At 66.3% G+C, this 16,415-nt stretch overlaps 1 protein-coding gene across 4 annotated transcripts in view; it reads right to left on the bottom strand.

Annotated features, from left to right (window-relative positions):
* Positions 1 to 5,471: 5,471 nt before the first annotated feature.
* PWWP2B (PWWP domain containing 2B) overlaps positions 5,472 to 16,415 on the bottom strand; it is a 23,144-nt gene continuing 12,200 nt past the window's right edge. For 2 of the 4 annotated variants that reach the window (XM_043475322.1, XM_043475325.1), the window contains exons 3-4: positions 15,020 to 16,415; positions 5,500 to 5,632 (exon numbers count right to left, since the gene is read on the bottom strand). In XM_043475322.1, the coding sequence (XP_043331257.1) occupies positions 15,037 to 16,415 (1,379 nt within the window). In that variant the 3' untranslated portion in view covers positions 5,500 to 5,632; positions 15,020 to 15,036. Of the gene's footprint in view, positions 5,633 to 15,019 lie in introns of all 4 variants that reach the window. The other 2 variants (XM_043475326.1, XM_043475323.1) reach the window with 2 other exon arrangements.

Here is a 16,415-nt window from a genome sequence, read left to right on the forward strand (position 1 = left end):
CCCTCAAGACCCCCGGCACCCACTTTTCCTCCTGACCCCTTCCTAGCTGTTCCCGGAGGCCCAGCTGACACCCACCCCACCTGCCTCCCCATGTCCACACCAAGTCAATGTGCTGAAGTATAATCCCCACCTCGCCCATGTTGGAGATGAGCCTTCGGGATGACTCAGTTTAGAGACTCATGAGGGCGAGACCCCTGACCATGTGTGACTGTCCTCCCTGGGGGAGACCAGGCTGTCAGCCATAGAGAAGTCGTGTAAGAGCCAGCATGGACCCACCAAAAATGCCGGGTCAGCCGGCGCCCTGACCTGGGACTGCCAGCCTCCACACTGTCAGGAGTGTTAGTAAGCGCCCACGGGACTTTGTAAGGCAGCCTGAGCCGACCGGCTCTCCACTCCCGCCCCGCCAAACCTGCCCCCCCGGGAGGGGGAGGGCCCGGTCCTCTTGCTCAGGCCTCAGCCTCGCTTTACTGAAGAACGCGTCTGAACAGTGAAGCTTGAGCCCCACCCCTCTTGGGGCTCCTGGGCCCCCGGGCCCCCACCCTCAGCCACACCAGGAAGGAAGGAGTCTCTGGGCTCTGCCTCCCCGTGCCTGGCCAGTCGAAAAAGCACGGGGTCAAGGGCACTGGCCGCTGCCCAAGGCCTCTGATCTCCGAGGTGAAAGGCAGTCCTGGCATCAGGCGGAGCTAAAAATACACCAGCCTGCAGGACGCCTCCGGGGGCGGGGCAGGAAGCGAGGCCCTGGGGACCGTGCGGCTGGCTGGACACCTGGGTGGGCCACCACCAAAGGTCTGCTGCAACGCCTCCAACCCGTGGCTGGGCGAGGGGCTGCCACAGCCCACCCCAGCCCAGCCCCTGCCTTCCCCTGGGGACTGAGGGGCTCCAGCCTGGGGGCGTCCTCGGGTTCTGGGGGTGCTGCATAGGAACGAACAAGGTCCCCTGGCAGACAATGGCCACTCAGACCAGGGAAGGGGCCCCGCGGGCCAGCAGAGCAGCCGTGTGCCCTGGTTTCTGCCTCCCCCTCGTGTCCCCCACCTTCACTCCTCATCTCAGCCTGGTGATGGCCAGGGCAGAGCCCAGCTCCCTTCCCCGTGGGAGGCCGTGGGTGCTGGGGGCCCTGGGGGACAGGGTCCAGCAGAGGCTGCCTTTAGTCCCCGCCACACACCACTGACCACTCCTGCTCAGCATTTTGGAGCACGGAGATGCCCGTTGGACACACCCCAGGACCGAGGCAAGAAGCGGGCAGCGGGGGAGCCCTGGGGCAGGGGAGGTGAAGAGGGGGGTCGGGCAGAGCCTCCAGGGTGGCAGGAGGCCAGGAAGGCAGGGCCAGCATCTGCTAATGCCCAGGAGAGTCATGCAGGGAGACACACACAGCAGGCCCACGGGGGCGGGAGGCTGCAGGAGATTCTTATCTTCTTCTCTGCTTTTCTTTATTTTACTAACTCTCTGCCACCAACAGAGGCTTTTTGTAATCAGAAGAAGAAAAGCCTTGCAGAACAGGGAGAGCTCCTGGTACGGCAGGGGGACCACACCACGGCAGAAGGGCCTTTAAGCCCGCCGACAGGGCTCGGGGACCCCTGGGATGCCCCAGCCCCTGCCACCCCTGCAGCCCCAGCCGTGAGGTGGGGCCACTCGTGGTGACTTGCAGGCCCACAGTGAGGGCTCTGCCCCTCACTCCCCCCCAAGAGCAGCCTGGCAGGGGCAGGAGGGGGCCTGTGTGGTGTGCTTTATGGGCAGTTCAGGGGAGGGGGCGCAGGGACTGAGGGGCACAGACGTTGGTCATCCCAGGGGCCAAGAGCCACATCCCATCACCCCAGATGCCCGGGCTGGCCCCCACCGGGAAGCCCAGGCCTCCTTAGGGTCCCGGCCTATGTCCAGCATCACAGCGCCCTGCATGGCCAGGTCACAGACCCCGAGGGGTTCTGAGACCCCAGGGGTTCGAGGGGAGGCTGCTCCCCTAGAGGACCTTCAAGGACTTGAAGGCTCCCCAGGCGCCTTCAGCATCCCCCTGGCCTAGCAAAGCGGTCCCAGGGCCTCGGTGCCCCCACCTGAAGGATGGGATAGCCGTGGTCCCCCCACTCCCAGGTTGCCATGGAAACAGGGAGAGTGGCACCATGACGGGAGGACCAGAGGGGATCTGCCGGGCTTCACGACCTCTGGCCAGCCTGAGCAGGGGCCCGTGGAGGCCCGCTCAGCAACTTCTCCATCCGAGGGCTCCTTTCTATCCCAGGGAAGCCCCCCAGCCCCCAGATCCACCTCCATGGCCTCCACTACATCCCCTCTTTCTAGAAGGACACCGGGCGTGCAGAACTAAGCTGTCAGCCCAAGGCGCTGGGGGCCAGGCCACCACGGTCTGGGTCCTGTCTCTCTACTTTTCTTCTGCTTGAGGTGGGTCCAGCCCAGAAATGCCCACACTTAGGGAGACCCCAGACCCCAGGCCCAGGAGCCCCCGTGGGCCCTGCCCCTGGTGTTACGGCCCCAGTGCAGGCTCCTCAGCTGCTCTGGCTTCTGAAGGCTGTGGGGTTGGGAGCTGGGGACTCAGGCCGCTGTGACCGGGTGGGTGGGCTAGATGGGCTATCTGGCCAGAAGACCTCGAGCGGGCGGGCGGTGAGGAGGCAGACGCCCGCACCCCGGGGCCAGCCTAGAGGGGGTGTGAACCCCACCCTCTGGGGGAACGGCGCTGGGGGGGGCTGGGTGACAGAGCCGAGCTCGCCCCCTGCACACCTGTCACCTCCCCCTCCTGTCCTCCCCGGCCACCCGCTCCACAGCAAGTGCTGACCTGCACCTTCCTCCCAGGGGAGCGGGGTGGCTGCGGCCGTGACCGGAGGGCGAGCTGGCGGCTGGGGGCCCGGAGGGGCCGTGGAGCCGGAGGCCGAAAGGGCCGGGGGGCTCCCTCCCGGGGGGACGGCCCAGCGCCAGGAAGTTACACACCGGGCCTGGCTGGCTCCTGGGGCCACACTCACCGCCCCCCAGTCCCCTTGAAGGCCAGACGTCAGTGCCCTGTCCACAGGGGAGGCCCGGCCGGCTGGTCCTCTGAGCAGACGAGCTCCTGCGAGGGGTCTGGGGGAAGCTGAACCTGGAGCCAGAAGAGCCCCCGGGGGCGGCTCCCTTGGGCCCTGCCCAGCCCTTCCTGCCCCAGGGAGCCTTCCTCACCCACTCCAGCGAGGGAGTCCCCCCCTGGGATGGCTCTCCCAGGGGCCCCCTCCCCTGGGAGGCCCACTCACTTCCTGCAGCCACTGTGCCCAGCCTTTCGGGGGTGTGGCCGGTGGAGGATGGAGCTTAGGCTCCGACCTCACTGGGGGCACCCCAGATACTGTGGGGGGGGGTGCTGTTGGTGAGGGTCCTGACTCTCGGTTCCTGGAAGAATGACTGGCACACAGGTGGGTGTGGTGGGGAGCCATGAAATCAAACCCACGAGAAAACAGGATTAATTTGCTGCTTAAAGAAATAGTTGCAAAGGTTTAAAACAAAAAAACCAAGCTGCCTTCCCTTTCAATTAGAACTGCTGTTGGTCCCTGCGTGCCCAGGGACGGGGCACCCCAGCGGGGGTGGGGGACAAAGCTGTGGGCAGGAACAGTCAGGAGCGGCTCCCCTTCAGCCCCGGGCCCAGCTGCCCTCCTGGGGCGTCAGTGCAGCAGCCCCGCCCCGGGTGCCCTGGGCTTCAGGGCAGGGGTGGCGGGAGGGGGCCCTCGCGGCCACCGGAATGGAGAGGCCCCGGCCCAGGGCAGGCGAGCCCTGAGCAGGACCAGGGACGTCAGGTCATCAGGAGTAGGATGGCCGAGGGACCGGCGGCCCGCCGGCCTGAGGGTCATCTCAGGGCCGGGCTGCAGTCCGCCGGAGCCCAGCCAGACTCCAGAGGGTGCTGCCTGGGCCGGTCCAGGGACGAGTCCAGGACGGGGGGCCGCCTGGGTCCCCCCCGACCGAGGGGCTCGGACCCCCGGTGCTGGCGGCCATCCTGGCTCTTGACCTTGGGGGCTGGTCCCGCCGCTCTGGCCTGCAGGGACGCGCAGGGACACCCAGCCCGGTGCTCAGGAGTGCACGTGCCCAGGCCAGGCTGCACGTGGCTGTCCATCTCGGGGACCGGGGTCCCGGGCACTCTGTTTGAGACGTGTGTCTCTCCAAGGAGCCTGGCTTACAAAGAGCACCCGGGTTGTCTCTGCATCAGTCAGCACTTCCTCCTCCAGTCCAGGTCTCTCACCCAAGGTGGGCACCCAAGGGGGCCCTCCAGGACCAAGGCCTCCGAGCTGGGCTTGAAGCAGGCGACTGCTCTGGGCAGCCACGAGTGCAGAGGGTCTGGGCGGCCCTCCGGCAGCCCTGCCCCAAGTCATGGCCTGGGCTCCGCTGGACCCCAGGGCAGGGGCCGGAAGGGGGCTCCCCGGAGAGGGGGCGCAGGCGAGAAGCGCACCAGCCCCCCTTCCTCCAAAGCGGCCCCTCTGCCCCCCGGGATCCACGCAAGTCTCCCATCCCACCATGGCTCCTGGGGGGCAGGGTCTCGGGGTAGAAAGGCCTTGACCGGAACAGCTCCCCTGGGGGTTTGACCTGTAAGACTTTGAGAGAAGGGCTCTGCTGCTCCGCACCCAAGGGTCAGGCGCAGAGCCCCAGGCCCCCAGGGAAGGGAGGCCCACACCCCTCTCCTGTCCTGGAGAGGCCCCCCCAGCCCGGCCCAGAGCAGTCCCGCTGTGCGGGGGCGGGGCTCATAACGCAAACGTGCTAGCAACGCCAGGAGCAGACAGAGGCCCGCCGTCCACTCTGGGCTGTCACTCAGCTCAGCAGAGGCAAACCAGGAAGCCAGGGGGCCGAGCTTTCACAGGGAAAAGCCAGAGCAAAGCTCTCTACCTCCTGAGTTGTCGCCTTCCCCCCAAAAGCGTCGTGCGGCCAGAAAGCCCTGGGGAGGCCAGGAGAGGCTGGGCCCAGAGCCCCCCAAGAGGAGGGGCAGGGGACCAGCCCCCAGGGAAGAAGGGACGCGACCTCAGAGCCACTAGCATCTAAGGGGTCAGTGCCCCCAGGGCCGCACACAGCTCAGGCCTGCCTGAGCCAGGGGACTTCCACACGCGTCTATTTATTCTCCTGCATTTAAACCAAGAGCAGAGCTGACTTTATCTTTCTTCTTTTTGGTCTCTAAAGCGACAAAAAGGGGTACAGAATGGACTCTTACAAATGACAGACGAGGTGTTTATTCTTTTCACGTTGCAGTCTGACTGCAGAGCGGCAGCCTGGGACGGGCAGGGACTTCGTGCCCAGTGGGATGGGAGCCCGGGTCAGGGCTCTCGGGAGGCGGGGTCGGCCTGGGCCGGCAGGGAGGTGCCGGCGGTCCTGCCCCCCAGGCGCTCTGCCCTCGGGAGCCGCTCTCCCTGCTGAGCTCCGGCCTTTGAGGAACCAGAAAAGCTCACGTTTGTGTGGTGGGAATAAATACATTCGGCCGAGAGGAGCTGCTGTGCGCGGGGCGGGGTCAGTCCTCACGGGCAGACGCGCCCGCACCCTGCAGAGGTCCAGAACCTGGCCAACCCCGAGGGCGGGGTCTCCGCATTTGGCCAAACAGAAGGCTCGCTGCGTCCTCGGGTGGGGCGGGGTGCGAAGGACGCCCGCGAGTCGGGAGCTGCCGGAGGACAGCCCTTCTTCCCTCAGCGTTGGTGACCTGGGGGAAAGCGGAGAGGGACAGAGTGACTCCTGTCAGCATCCAGGGCAAGAGAGAGGCCAGCACCAGGCCAGAGTGCCCTCCCCGAGCGCTTCTGGGCCTGTCCCTCAGCCTCCGTGGCTCGCAGGGACCCCCACCCACAGCTCCCACCGGTCCAGGGGTCCTGCCTCCCGTGGTGCCCCGACCCCTCTCCTGGGGCAGGGCCCCCAACCCCTGCGCCCACCCTGCCTGCCCAGGGAAGGCCTGGGATCCTCCGTGGCTCAGGGACCCAGACCACAGGCTGGTCTGGCAGCCCCAGCCTTGGGCCAGGCCCAGGGAGGCTGAAGTGAGGCCAGCCACTCTGGAACCTTCCAGCCACTCGGGGCTGGAGCTCTTGGGGAGCTGATGGCTGGGCACATGGCCCAGAAGCCCCAGTGTGGGTGTGACTGGCGCCCCTGGAGACACACGCCCCTCGCCGGGAGCCCCAGCCATCAGAGGCGCCCTCTTGGCTCAGGAGACCCCCCAGGGGCCGGGGGAACAGACCCTGGACGGGGAAATCCTTTCTCAAGCGGGTGGGGAGCCCAGGCTTCCACCCTGCCTCCTGATGTGCCCCCGCCTCCCATCTGAGGACCAGGCGGTTGTCGAGCAGGTGAACCTGGCCACAGGGACAGCAGACACCTTGGGCCAGCGTCTCAGGGTCAAAACCCCCTCCAAGGAAGGCAGGGGGCTTGCAGGGAGGGGGCCTCCCCGAGTGCAGCAGACTGTGGAGAGTGTCCACCAGCGCCCCCGCCCTCCAGCCATCCCGGGAGGCTCCGGGATGGGGCGCAGCCTGGGAGGAGGGGGAGGGCGAGGCCAGGTACCCAGCAGCCCGGCGTCCTGCAGGAACAGGAGGGCCACACACCCTGCGCCCTGCGGCTCCCCGCCCACGTCTCGCTCCTGCAAGGGGACAAGAGGCAGGCTGGGCCGGGGCCGCCCCCTGAGGGCCCTGAGACTGCCACACTGCGGGAAAGCCCAGCCTGCCCCGGGGAGGGGCCCCAGGGGGCGTGTGTGGGGCGTGGGGGGCCAGCCACCCCAGCCCAGGCCTCGGGCGAGGAGCCCCTCGGACACCCAGCTGACACGCCGGTCCTGGGGCACACAGAATCATGAGACGTGACCAAGCAGTGGTGTCTGACACCACCGCGTTTTGGAGAGGTTTGTTCACAGGGTGGTCATAAAGGGTAACAAACGCTCGGCGACTCCGGGGCGCTGAGGTCTCCACTTCTCGGAGCGCTGGGGCCCAGTGATGCCACACTAACCACCCACAGTGAGGGAAACGCAACTCTGCAGAGAACCGAGCTGAAGAGAAACTAAACGTGCCAAAATCACCTGTGTGGATAGGCTGCAATTTTTAATATCGGCGCCGAATCTTGATTTAACCAGAAACTATGCTTGTGTGTATGTGTGGCAGGGGGACGGGATTATAAGGTTGCAAAATCTTCCTTTTCCATAGGAAAACTGTCCATAAAGAACGTTTAAGTTGGGAAATCATGAAACAAGAAGTAGGATAAGTGTAGAAACGTAGAGAGAAATCCTTTCATTATGCACTTCATGTTACTAGTGGGCTTTCAAACTGTGAATGTATGTAACATTGGTTGGTGGTTTAGTCGCTAAGTCGTGTCTGACTCTCACGACTCCATGGACTATAGCTGGCCAGGCTCCTCTGTCCACGGGATTTTCCAAGCAAGAATACTGGAGCGGGTTTGCCATTCCTTTCTCCAGCGGACCTTCCGGATCCAGGGATCGAACCTGGGTCTCCTGCACTGCAGGCAGATTCTTTACCAACTGAGCACCAGGGAAGCCCACGTAACATTGCTACCGATGAAAATGCAGTGAGGCTTCGCTGGTGGCTCGGGGGTGAAGAATCTGCCCACCAGTGCAGGAGACGAGTTCAAACCCGAGTCCAGGAAGGTCCCAGATGCCGTAGAGGAGCCAAGCCTGTGCCCCACGCCTCCCGAGCCTGTGCTCTGGAGCCGGGGGGCTGCAACCACTGAGCCCGCGGGCCCGAGAGCCAGTGCTCCACAAGAGAAGCCCCGGCAACGAGAGGCCCGCCCAGCACACCCGGAGAAAAGCCTGGGCAGCCACAGAGACCCAGCGCGGCCAACGCTAAATGCATGTTAAAAAAAAATTCAGCAAAAAGAGATGCACTCAGGAACATATCACCCTACTATGGATGAGGAACCAAAGCCCTCCTCCACCCCTGTTTAAAAAGTAAAACCCAGGGGACGGATCTGCACAGAGAAACGCAAATGATCCCACGGTGGCCCGCGTCCCCGAGGGGCAGGGACGACTCGGGAGAGTGCCTCCTGCCGCCATCGCTGCTCTCAGCTCAGGCCTGTGAGCAGTGACCCCACTGCCCGCGTTGCAGCAAAATGCGCGGACGCTTGCCCGACCGCGGCCGGTCATCCGGCTGTCTTCTCTCCTCCCGCCAGGGCTCCAGGGCAGCCCCACTCGAATGTTGAGGCACGGGGGGTCGGGTCCTGCCTCCCTGTCTGACCCTTCCTGCCTGAGGCAGCCAGCCTGCGGCTCTCGGAAGGCCTCAGCTCGCTTCTCTCACCCCCGACCCCCGCCGGCTGACACCACCCCTCTTCAATAATGGGCTGTTCCCTCTGGGCGGGGTGGTCCCTGTCCCTTCACCATGACAGCCTGGGCAGCCCCCAGCCCCGCTGTCCCGCACCCCATTTAGACACTGCATGAGGGGCATACGGTCGCGGCAGGCATCCAGGGAAAAGCTCACCTTCCTGCTCCCCAGGAGGAAGCCCCCGGGGGTGACTGTGGCCTGACTCACGCATGACGCCTAGGAGCGTGGCCCAGGGCAGCTCGGCGGGCGCACAGCCTTCCACGTCCACACACAGGGCATCTGCCACAGCTCCGCCCGTCCACGTGGCTCACGGCCACAGCCCCTACCCTGCGGGGACCAGCAAGGCCTCAGCCAGGCCCCCGAGCGCCTGCCTGGCCAGACCCTGGCTTGGTCCCGTGGTCCCTTCAGCCACAAGCAGGCTGCACAGGTCCTGTGAAACGCCGGCCAGGTAACTGGGGAAGGGGCGGTTCCCAGGACCCCAGCTCCCCGGGGCGAAGCCTGGAAGGCTGTGTTTGTTTCCCTGTGGAGACACGCGGAGGGTTGACAGGTCGTGGCCCACTTCCCCATCCAGAGACCCAGGCAGCCCCTTCCTCCAGCCAGCGCCTCCCTGCCTGTCCAGATCTGTCATAGGGACGAGGTGTGGATGCCTCCAGCTCAGGGTTCTCAACCCTGATACACAGTGGGGTCGAAGTCAACCGGCCCAGAGCCTGTCTCCAGGCCCCGCCCTCCCCACGGGACACACCTCTCGTGGCCTCGGGTGCCGAGCGGGTGGACACGCCTCCCGAAGGCTGGGGCTGCCTGCTGCACACGGAAGCGCCTCCGTGGGGCCCGGTCTCCCCGCCTGCAGGACAGGGTGCCGCAGCCCAGCGTGCAGAGCGCCGTGAACCCAGCACCGGGGTGGGCAGCGGTGGGCCGCGCAGAGCGCCCAGGCCTCCGTGGGCGGCCCTGCATGCCGGGCAGCGTGTGGGTCTGAGTCTGTAGGAGCTGATTTCCTCTAAGGGGCGACCCCAACAGGACCGCAAAGAACAGGACTGGGGTGTGAAGAAGCCGTGACACACGAGGATCCCGGGATGGGGAACCCCGAGGTCTGGGGCCCGTCGGGGTCACGGCCATGCCTGGGGCGCTCAGGATTCCTTCCTTGACGAGGCCGTGGCGGCCAGCGGGCACAGCTGCCTTACCCCTTGGAGCCAAGAGCCAGCGGGCGGTGCCCCTGTGTGTCTGCTTCCGTCACCAGCTCAGGACAAGCAAGCACAGCGGAAGGCGGCCTGCAGGACGGGGTTGGCCCAGAGGAGCCCAGGTGACGCTCAGACTGACCAGGGACCCTCCAAAACGTGCACCAAATTAGAGACACCAACCAGAATGTGCAGAATCTCCAGAGGTGGAAAGAAAGATGGAATCAGTGACCCTAACGGTGTCTGAGGTCATGACAACACCAGAGGGGGCCCTGTCCCCATGACTTGGAAACAGGACTCTAACGTGTCCCCTGAAGGGCAGACCCCAGGGACAAAAGGCCTGAGGCTCCCGCAGATTGCCACGGCCGAGCTGGTGGCCTCCCTGTCCCCAGTGATTCCATGTATGATGCAGTCTGCACATTAACACTAGACAAACGTCAGCTTCCACATGTAAAATGACTGTGCTTCTGTCACTAAGAACCAAGGATTCCAGCACCAGGGGGCACAGATACAGATACACTGGTAAACAAGTAAAAAAATCTGAATGAGAAGAGTCAGTGTGAAGTCATTTCTTTTCTCCTGAAAGAAAGTAGCTCCAGGTCCATGAGCTTCAAAGGGCGATTAACGACCTGGGAACAACACGACCCACGGCCAGTATCCCTCACCCAGGCAGGATGGGTGGACTCCATGCCTCAGAGAGGACCCAGGGCCCCTCGGGACATGGGGGACCCCGGGCCTAGGCCAGAAACGCCACGGAGACGGAATCCCATGTCCTGGCAGAGAGCCAGGGGGGCGGCCAGGGACGGCTGTGCTTCTCAGGTGGACTCGGGCTGAGCAGCCCACAGCCAACGATGCATCAAGGGTCATCAGCCTGGATGAAAGCGGTCAGCCCTGTTTACCACGGACGCCTGATCAGCCGGAAGGCCTGGGCCCTCATCTGAAGACCGTGTCTGCAGGTGACCACTGGTGCTGCTCGTGGCTAGGGGGCAGATCGGGCCAGTAGACAGAAGGGCCTCCCAGCAGGCAAAGACCCCGCCACGCGCGAAGGGCCACCCGGGTCCTGGGCACAGCGGTGCAGAGCTCAGGGCTGGTGTCAGCCTTGCCCGTGCGCCCAGGGACCTCGAACCCTGGGGGAACAGGGACAGGCACTTGGCGCTGTCCGTGGGGACCCTGGCCAGCTGAGGCTAAGGCGCCCGCAGGAGGGGCGCTGTTGTTCCTGAAGGCACAGGCCCCGGGGGGGCCACGGCCCGGAGGCCCTCCCGCGGCCGGCAGGGACCCCGGGACCTCAGAGGAGCGTCTGCACTCCCGGGCCCATGTTCTGTGCTGCCCGGCGCCCACCTGGGGAGGCCGTGAGGAGGGGCAGGGCCCGGGCCTTGAATCACAGGCCCGAGTTTCCTCTGGAACAAAATAATTATCACCTTCGCAGACAACCTGAGCTCGCCGAAAGCCAGGCGGAAGTCAGCTGAGAAGCGGAGGCACGTTTTTATTCAGAGTTGGGAGACAGCAACGCCTCTCTGGGAGTTGGTGATGGACAGGGAGGCCTGGCGTGCTGCAGTCCACAGGGTCGCAGAGAGTCGGACACGATTGAGCGACTGGGCTGAACTGCAAGCCTGCCTGGGACGCCAGGCCCGCGGATACAGCTCTGGAAGGGAGAAGCCCAGGAGGAAGTCGGAGCCTGGGGACAGGATCTGGCCGCCTCCGCCTGCGTGACCTGGCACGCGTCACGGCTCCGGCGGGGCGAGGTGGTGGCCGCCAGGAGCCAGGCTGCAGGGTTTCCGGGCTGGCTTCCTGGCCGCTGTCTTCAGTTCCCAGGAGAGTCACCTCGTGAGGCTGAAAGTGCTGCGGGGGCCCCGGCCGTGTGCACAGCCTCCCTGCACGGCAGGTCGCCGTCCTCACCCCGGACCCCCAGCCCAGCCGGACGGGGACGCGAGCTGCGCCCGCACCCACGGGGGCTGCCGAGTGGACAGAGCATGCGGTGGGCGACAGGGCGCCCCCTTGGAGCTGTGGGAAAGGCATGACGGGTGTGATGAGAGGAGGGCTCTGAGAGCACGGATGAGGCTGGAGGGCGCCTACTGGGGCCTCGTGGGGAGAGGCAGATGCGGCCTCCCTGACGACCAGGCTGGTGGTGCGGCTGCGGGCCCGGGGCACCCGAGCCCCCGGCAGCTGGGGGAGGCTGGAAGACCCTCCCCGGAGCCCCAGGGAGAGAACCTGAGTCTCGTGCTCAGCCTCTAGAGGTTCCTGCGTTTCCCGCTGGCCTGAGACAGGTCATCTGGGACAGCGGCCTCGGGAAGCCACAGGGTGCCCTCCTCTCAGTAAATCAGGAGCCGCTCAGGGAGGCCTGAGAGACCCTGAAAGCTCCCGCCTGCGGGAAGCAGCTGCCTCGGGCCTGCCGGCTCGCGGGGAGCCTGTGAGTTTCCCGCTGGGCTGAGAGGGAGGCGCGTGGCTCTGCGGGCCCACGCTGGCGGTCTCTCCCTGCCCCCGGGGACAGGCCCGGCTCCCTCCTGCCTCCGATGCTCATCTTCACCTGTGAGCTCCCTGTTCTAATCCCGGCTGCACGTCACCTCCTCCAGGAAGCCTTCCCAGTGCCCCGGTTCCAATCAGCTTCCTCACCAGACACTCTGGGGGGGGGGCCCTTGGCCCCTTTGAGCACATTCCTGTGTGTGATCACTCGTGAATCTGGGGACGTGAGTCACAGCCCTCCCCCGCCTGCCAGGCGAGGGCAGCGGTGACTGCACACTTCTGTCCGCGTCCAGCAGAGCATCTGGTCCCGGGTGGGTCAGTGGGTGTGCGGGGGGGAGGGAAGCGGTGACCACCGGGTCTGCGGGAAAGAGGCCAGGGGCTCACGCCACGCCTGTCAGGTGGGGGGCCTGCCCTGCCCTCGGGGCACCCCCGTCAGTCACACCTGCGGGGCTCTCACCCAACCAGTGGGCACTAGGAGCTGCCCGGCCCATCCGGTCAGGAGCACAGCCCTGCCCCACGGGGGGGACGCGGAGGAGCCCGAGTACAGAGCCAGACAGCTGCTGCACACAGGTCCGCTCACCCACCTCCACCTGGGGGCACGCGCCACTGTCACCCCGAGGCAGTTGGGAAGCTGGGGCTCAGACGGGGCGGGAAGGGGCCAGGGGCTGCGTCCACTCCTGCTGGGTGCCCATTCCCCGCCGTGGCACGTGGGGCTGGGGGCAGGACCTGCCGGCCTCCCTAGTGGCCTGGCTGCCGGCCCCAGAGCAGCTGGGCAGCTCTCAGGATGCTCACGTGGGCGGAGCCTCCAGCAGCCCTGCAAGGGGGCAGGGGGTCTAGGGGTCGAGGTCTGGGCACGTGTCCCCCCCTCTGCAGGGCTCCCCTGAGTCCAAACCCCACGTCCCAGGATGGCCTCCATCAGCCCCCAGGGACGGCAGGGCCCTGGGCCGGGCTGGGGAGCAGCGTGGGGCCACAGGACTGCCTTTCCCAGCAGGCCCCCCGGCCGAGCTCCCAGCCCCGGGCCCGCCCCCCAGCACCCTGCTCCTGGACACCCTGGCCCTACCCTCAGCACCGCCGCGGGGCACCCCACCCGCATCTCACACAGGTTCTGCGGGGACCCCCTGGGCCTGCCCCAGCACCCTCAGCTCGCCCGGGAAGCCCACCTTCCCCAGCGAAGGCGGCTCCCTGTTTCCCTTTCAGAGAGCAGGCCAGACAGGCTGCCCTCCTGACACTTGACACTTGAAAGCAAATGTGCCCACCGGAAGACCACCGACCCCACCCGAGCGCGAGACCCCGGCTGGTTGACGCCAACAGACCAACCACCTGGCTGGCACAAACCTCAGTGCAGTCTTTAATCCTCAAGAAACAAAACCCAAAAGCCCATCAAGCAAAACCACTTTGCTTTGGCGCCGAAAGGATTCAGCAACCCCCCCACCAAGCTCCAGGAGCCCCAGAACCCAGGCCCCCGCAGCAGGCAAACCTGTCTGGTGAGATTCCTCCTCTGCCTCCAGATAAACAGAGCGAGCCCTGAACCTACGGGGCTGCCTTCTCTCTCTCAGGGTGTGTGGGTGAGCCGCCCACCGCCCCAGGCCAGCGGGGCGCGGCCACAACAGAGAGATGCCGGGGAGACAGGAGACAGCGTATCTGGGCCTTCTCGGGGCCCCTCCCCGTGGGGTGCCCTGACTGGAGACCCTCGCTGGCTTGACCACACCCACACCCCACACTGAGGCCAGAGCCCACGGGGGACGTGCCGGGTTCCTGGGAGGAGTCTGTGCCCGGAGTCCTGGGAGCACTCAGGAGCACAAGGAAGAGCGGAGGGGTCCCCAGCCCAGATGCGCCCCTTGTCCCTGCTTCTTCAGTGCTGGGACCCCGCAGCAGCCGGCCCAGCAGGGAGGCAGCACCAGCGTTCCACAAACCCCTCCCCGGCCACCAGCCGGCCGACCTGCCCAGCCCCGAAGGCTGGTGTTGCCCGGGAAGTTGGCACAGACAGGTGGATGAGCAGGAGAGCCAGGCCGGACGAGGTCACCCGAAGGTCCGGAGACGAGGGCAGAGGCCCTCGATGGACAGACGATGGACAGACCCCAACTGCGTCAGGGGCACCGGCCCGAGGCCCTGGGGCCAGGAAGGGGCCATGGGCTGCCCCCCACTGGGGACCCCGACATGTCCACTGTGGTCCACCCAGGCGGCCTGGAGCCTCGGGCGGCCACAGCCTGCCTGGAGCCAGCAGAGGAAGGGGCCGGCCCTCGGACAGGCTGACCAGGGCCAGGGCTGGGCAGCATCAGATGCTGGCACCCCGACCTCCCTGCGTCTCAGGCCCCAGGAGCGCTCACAGCACGTGGCTCCGCCCCTCGCTGTTTCCCGACAGCCCACGAGGGGACCAGACAGGCCACACAGTGGCCCACCCGGCCTGGTGACACGCAGCTGCACCCATGGGGACACCACGGGGCCTCCAGGCGGGGCCACGGCCGGGGGTCCCACAGAGTCCTCCCGGGGGTGGAGACAGAGGTCATGGCACTGGCTGGGTCAGATCCCAGACACCCTCCAGGAGCCTGGAGCCGCAAGCCCCAGGCACCACATGCCGGCTGATGAAGGGGAGCCCCCCTGGCACCAGGAGAAGGGCGCTGGGCCAAGGCACCACCTCTGGGGGAAGGCAGCTGAGCAACTTTCCTCCTTCCTGCGAAGTCGGACCCTTGGATGCACCTGCCAGCCTGCAGCGGGGGAAGGGCAGGAGGGAGACCACCCCGGCCATCTGGGAAGGAATGAGAGACACAGCAAGCCCCTCCTGCGCCCACCCCAGCCATCCGTCAGCCACAGCTGCTGCCCCTGACCACTCCCCTTTCTCCAAAAGGCAAATGGAAGAGCAAGCAGATCTTTCACGGCCTTTGAAAAACGGCCACAAAACATAAACTAGGTCTGTCCTCTGCCCAGGTGGCTGACGACTCGCCCGCTCTTAAAGCACCTCTTCTGTGATCCAAGACATTGGGGGGACGTCGCCAACGAGCAGGACGATCTTCCAGACCACCCGTTTTGGAGCGGCAAGCCAGCTGGCCAACGGCATCCCTCACCCCCTGGCTCCCCGAAGCCCAGGCTGGAGGCACAGCCCAGCCACCGATGCAGGCTCAGGGCGGCAGGAGAGAGGCAGCCCTCCACGCGCACACTCACCTGGCTGGGAACACGGGTTACGTTTCGAACTGGGTTAAGAGCTCCCTTATTTCTGGGGCCACGTGCTGGGCGGCATTGGCAGCCTCTGTGATAGCTTTCCGATACATCCCCTTCTTCTTACGGTTAAATCTCAGTTTGAAAAATTCAGAGAAAGGGGACAGTTTTGAGATAGACAAAAATGACGTAGTTGGAGAACCAAACCACGAGACTTTCGCTTCTTGCCAGGAGGGCTCCCCGTCCTCCTTCTGGCTAAGACTAATGTCCAGGACACGTGCCGGCCACCAAGGGAAGCCGTGAACCTTACCCCACACGATGTCCCCTACGGCCACGGTCCTCCCGTCCTCGGTAACGCACTTGGAGACGCTCTGCGTGTGCAGCCTGACCGTCAGGGGCGGGACCGTGGGCCTCGCACCCTTGGAGGAAGAGGACACAGACACGCCATCGCCGGGGGAGAGGTCGCAGGCGTCCGGCGATGTCACGTCCGAGCCGGACGACTTGGACTCATCCAGGCTGTCGCTGCTCCACGCCAGCTCGCCGGCACAGCCGCTTCTACCAGGGCAGGTGGCGAGGAAAGCCAGCCCGGCGTCATCGTCGGGCCCGTGCGCCCCTCGGGGACACCCCTTGCAGTCATCGTCTTCGCCAGAGCTGGCGGAGGACGAGTCCGCCAGCCCGCCGCGATGGGCCGCACCGTCGGCTGGGGGCCCTCGGCCCTTGAGTTCCTGCACCAGCTCGGCCCTGTAGACGGGCTCCTGCTCGCCGGCCCCCAGGCGGCGCGGCTTCAGGCGGATCTTGGGGGGCGGCGGGGCGGCCCCGGGGGGCAGGGGCCGGGTCAGCTTCAGCTTGGGGATGGAGGCGGGGGCGCCTGCGGCCGGCCGGTCCCTGGGAGGCTCGGGGTCCGGACCTCCGGGCGAGGCCGGGGGCGGACAGAAGGGCTCCAGGGAGCCGTGCACGCGCGGGGGGATCTCCACCACCTCCCCGGTGCCCTGGGGCGTGCTGTAGGAGATCTTGATGGCCGGGCTCCGTGGCACCCCGGCCCGCGCCTCCTCCCGCCGCTCGCGCCGGCTCCGCTTGGCGGCGGAGGCCGCGTCGCCGCCTCCGTCGGGGTCCTCGGGCTTGCGGGGCTCCCTGCGCGGCCGGGACGTGGCGGGGGGCCCGGGGCTGGCCTCTGGGGGGCTCTGGGTGCTCTTGCACTTCTCGCAGAGCACTTGTCGCGGCCGCAGGCGGATGGGGCTCAGGGCCAGGCGGCCGGGGTCACGGTTGCGGGACAGGCGCCGGCGGGTCCTCTTGAGGCCCCGGGGGGGCGGCTGCGGCACCCACTGCCGATACGTGTTCCTCAGCCAGAGCGGGGGCGGGAAGGGGGCGCCTTCGAAGTAGGGTGGGAACGGGGGCAGGCTTC

The sequence above is a fragment of the Cervus canadensis genome, chromosome 8 (assembly GCF_019320065.1).
Source record: "Cervus canadensis isolate Bull #8, Minnesota chromosome 8, ASM1932006v1, whole genome shotgun sequence".
In the NCBI taxonomy this organism is placed as follows: Eukaryota; Metazoa; Chordata; class Mammalia; order Artiodactyla; family Cervidae; genus Cervus; species Cervus canadensis.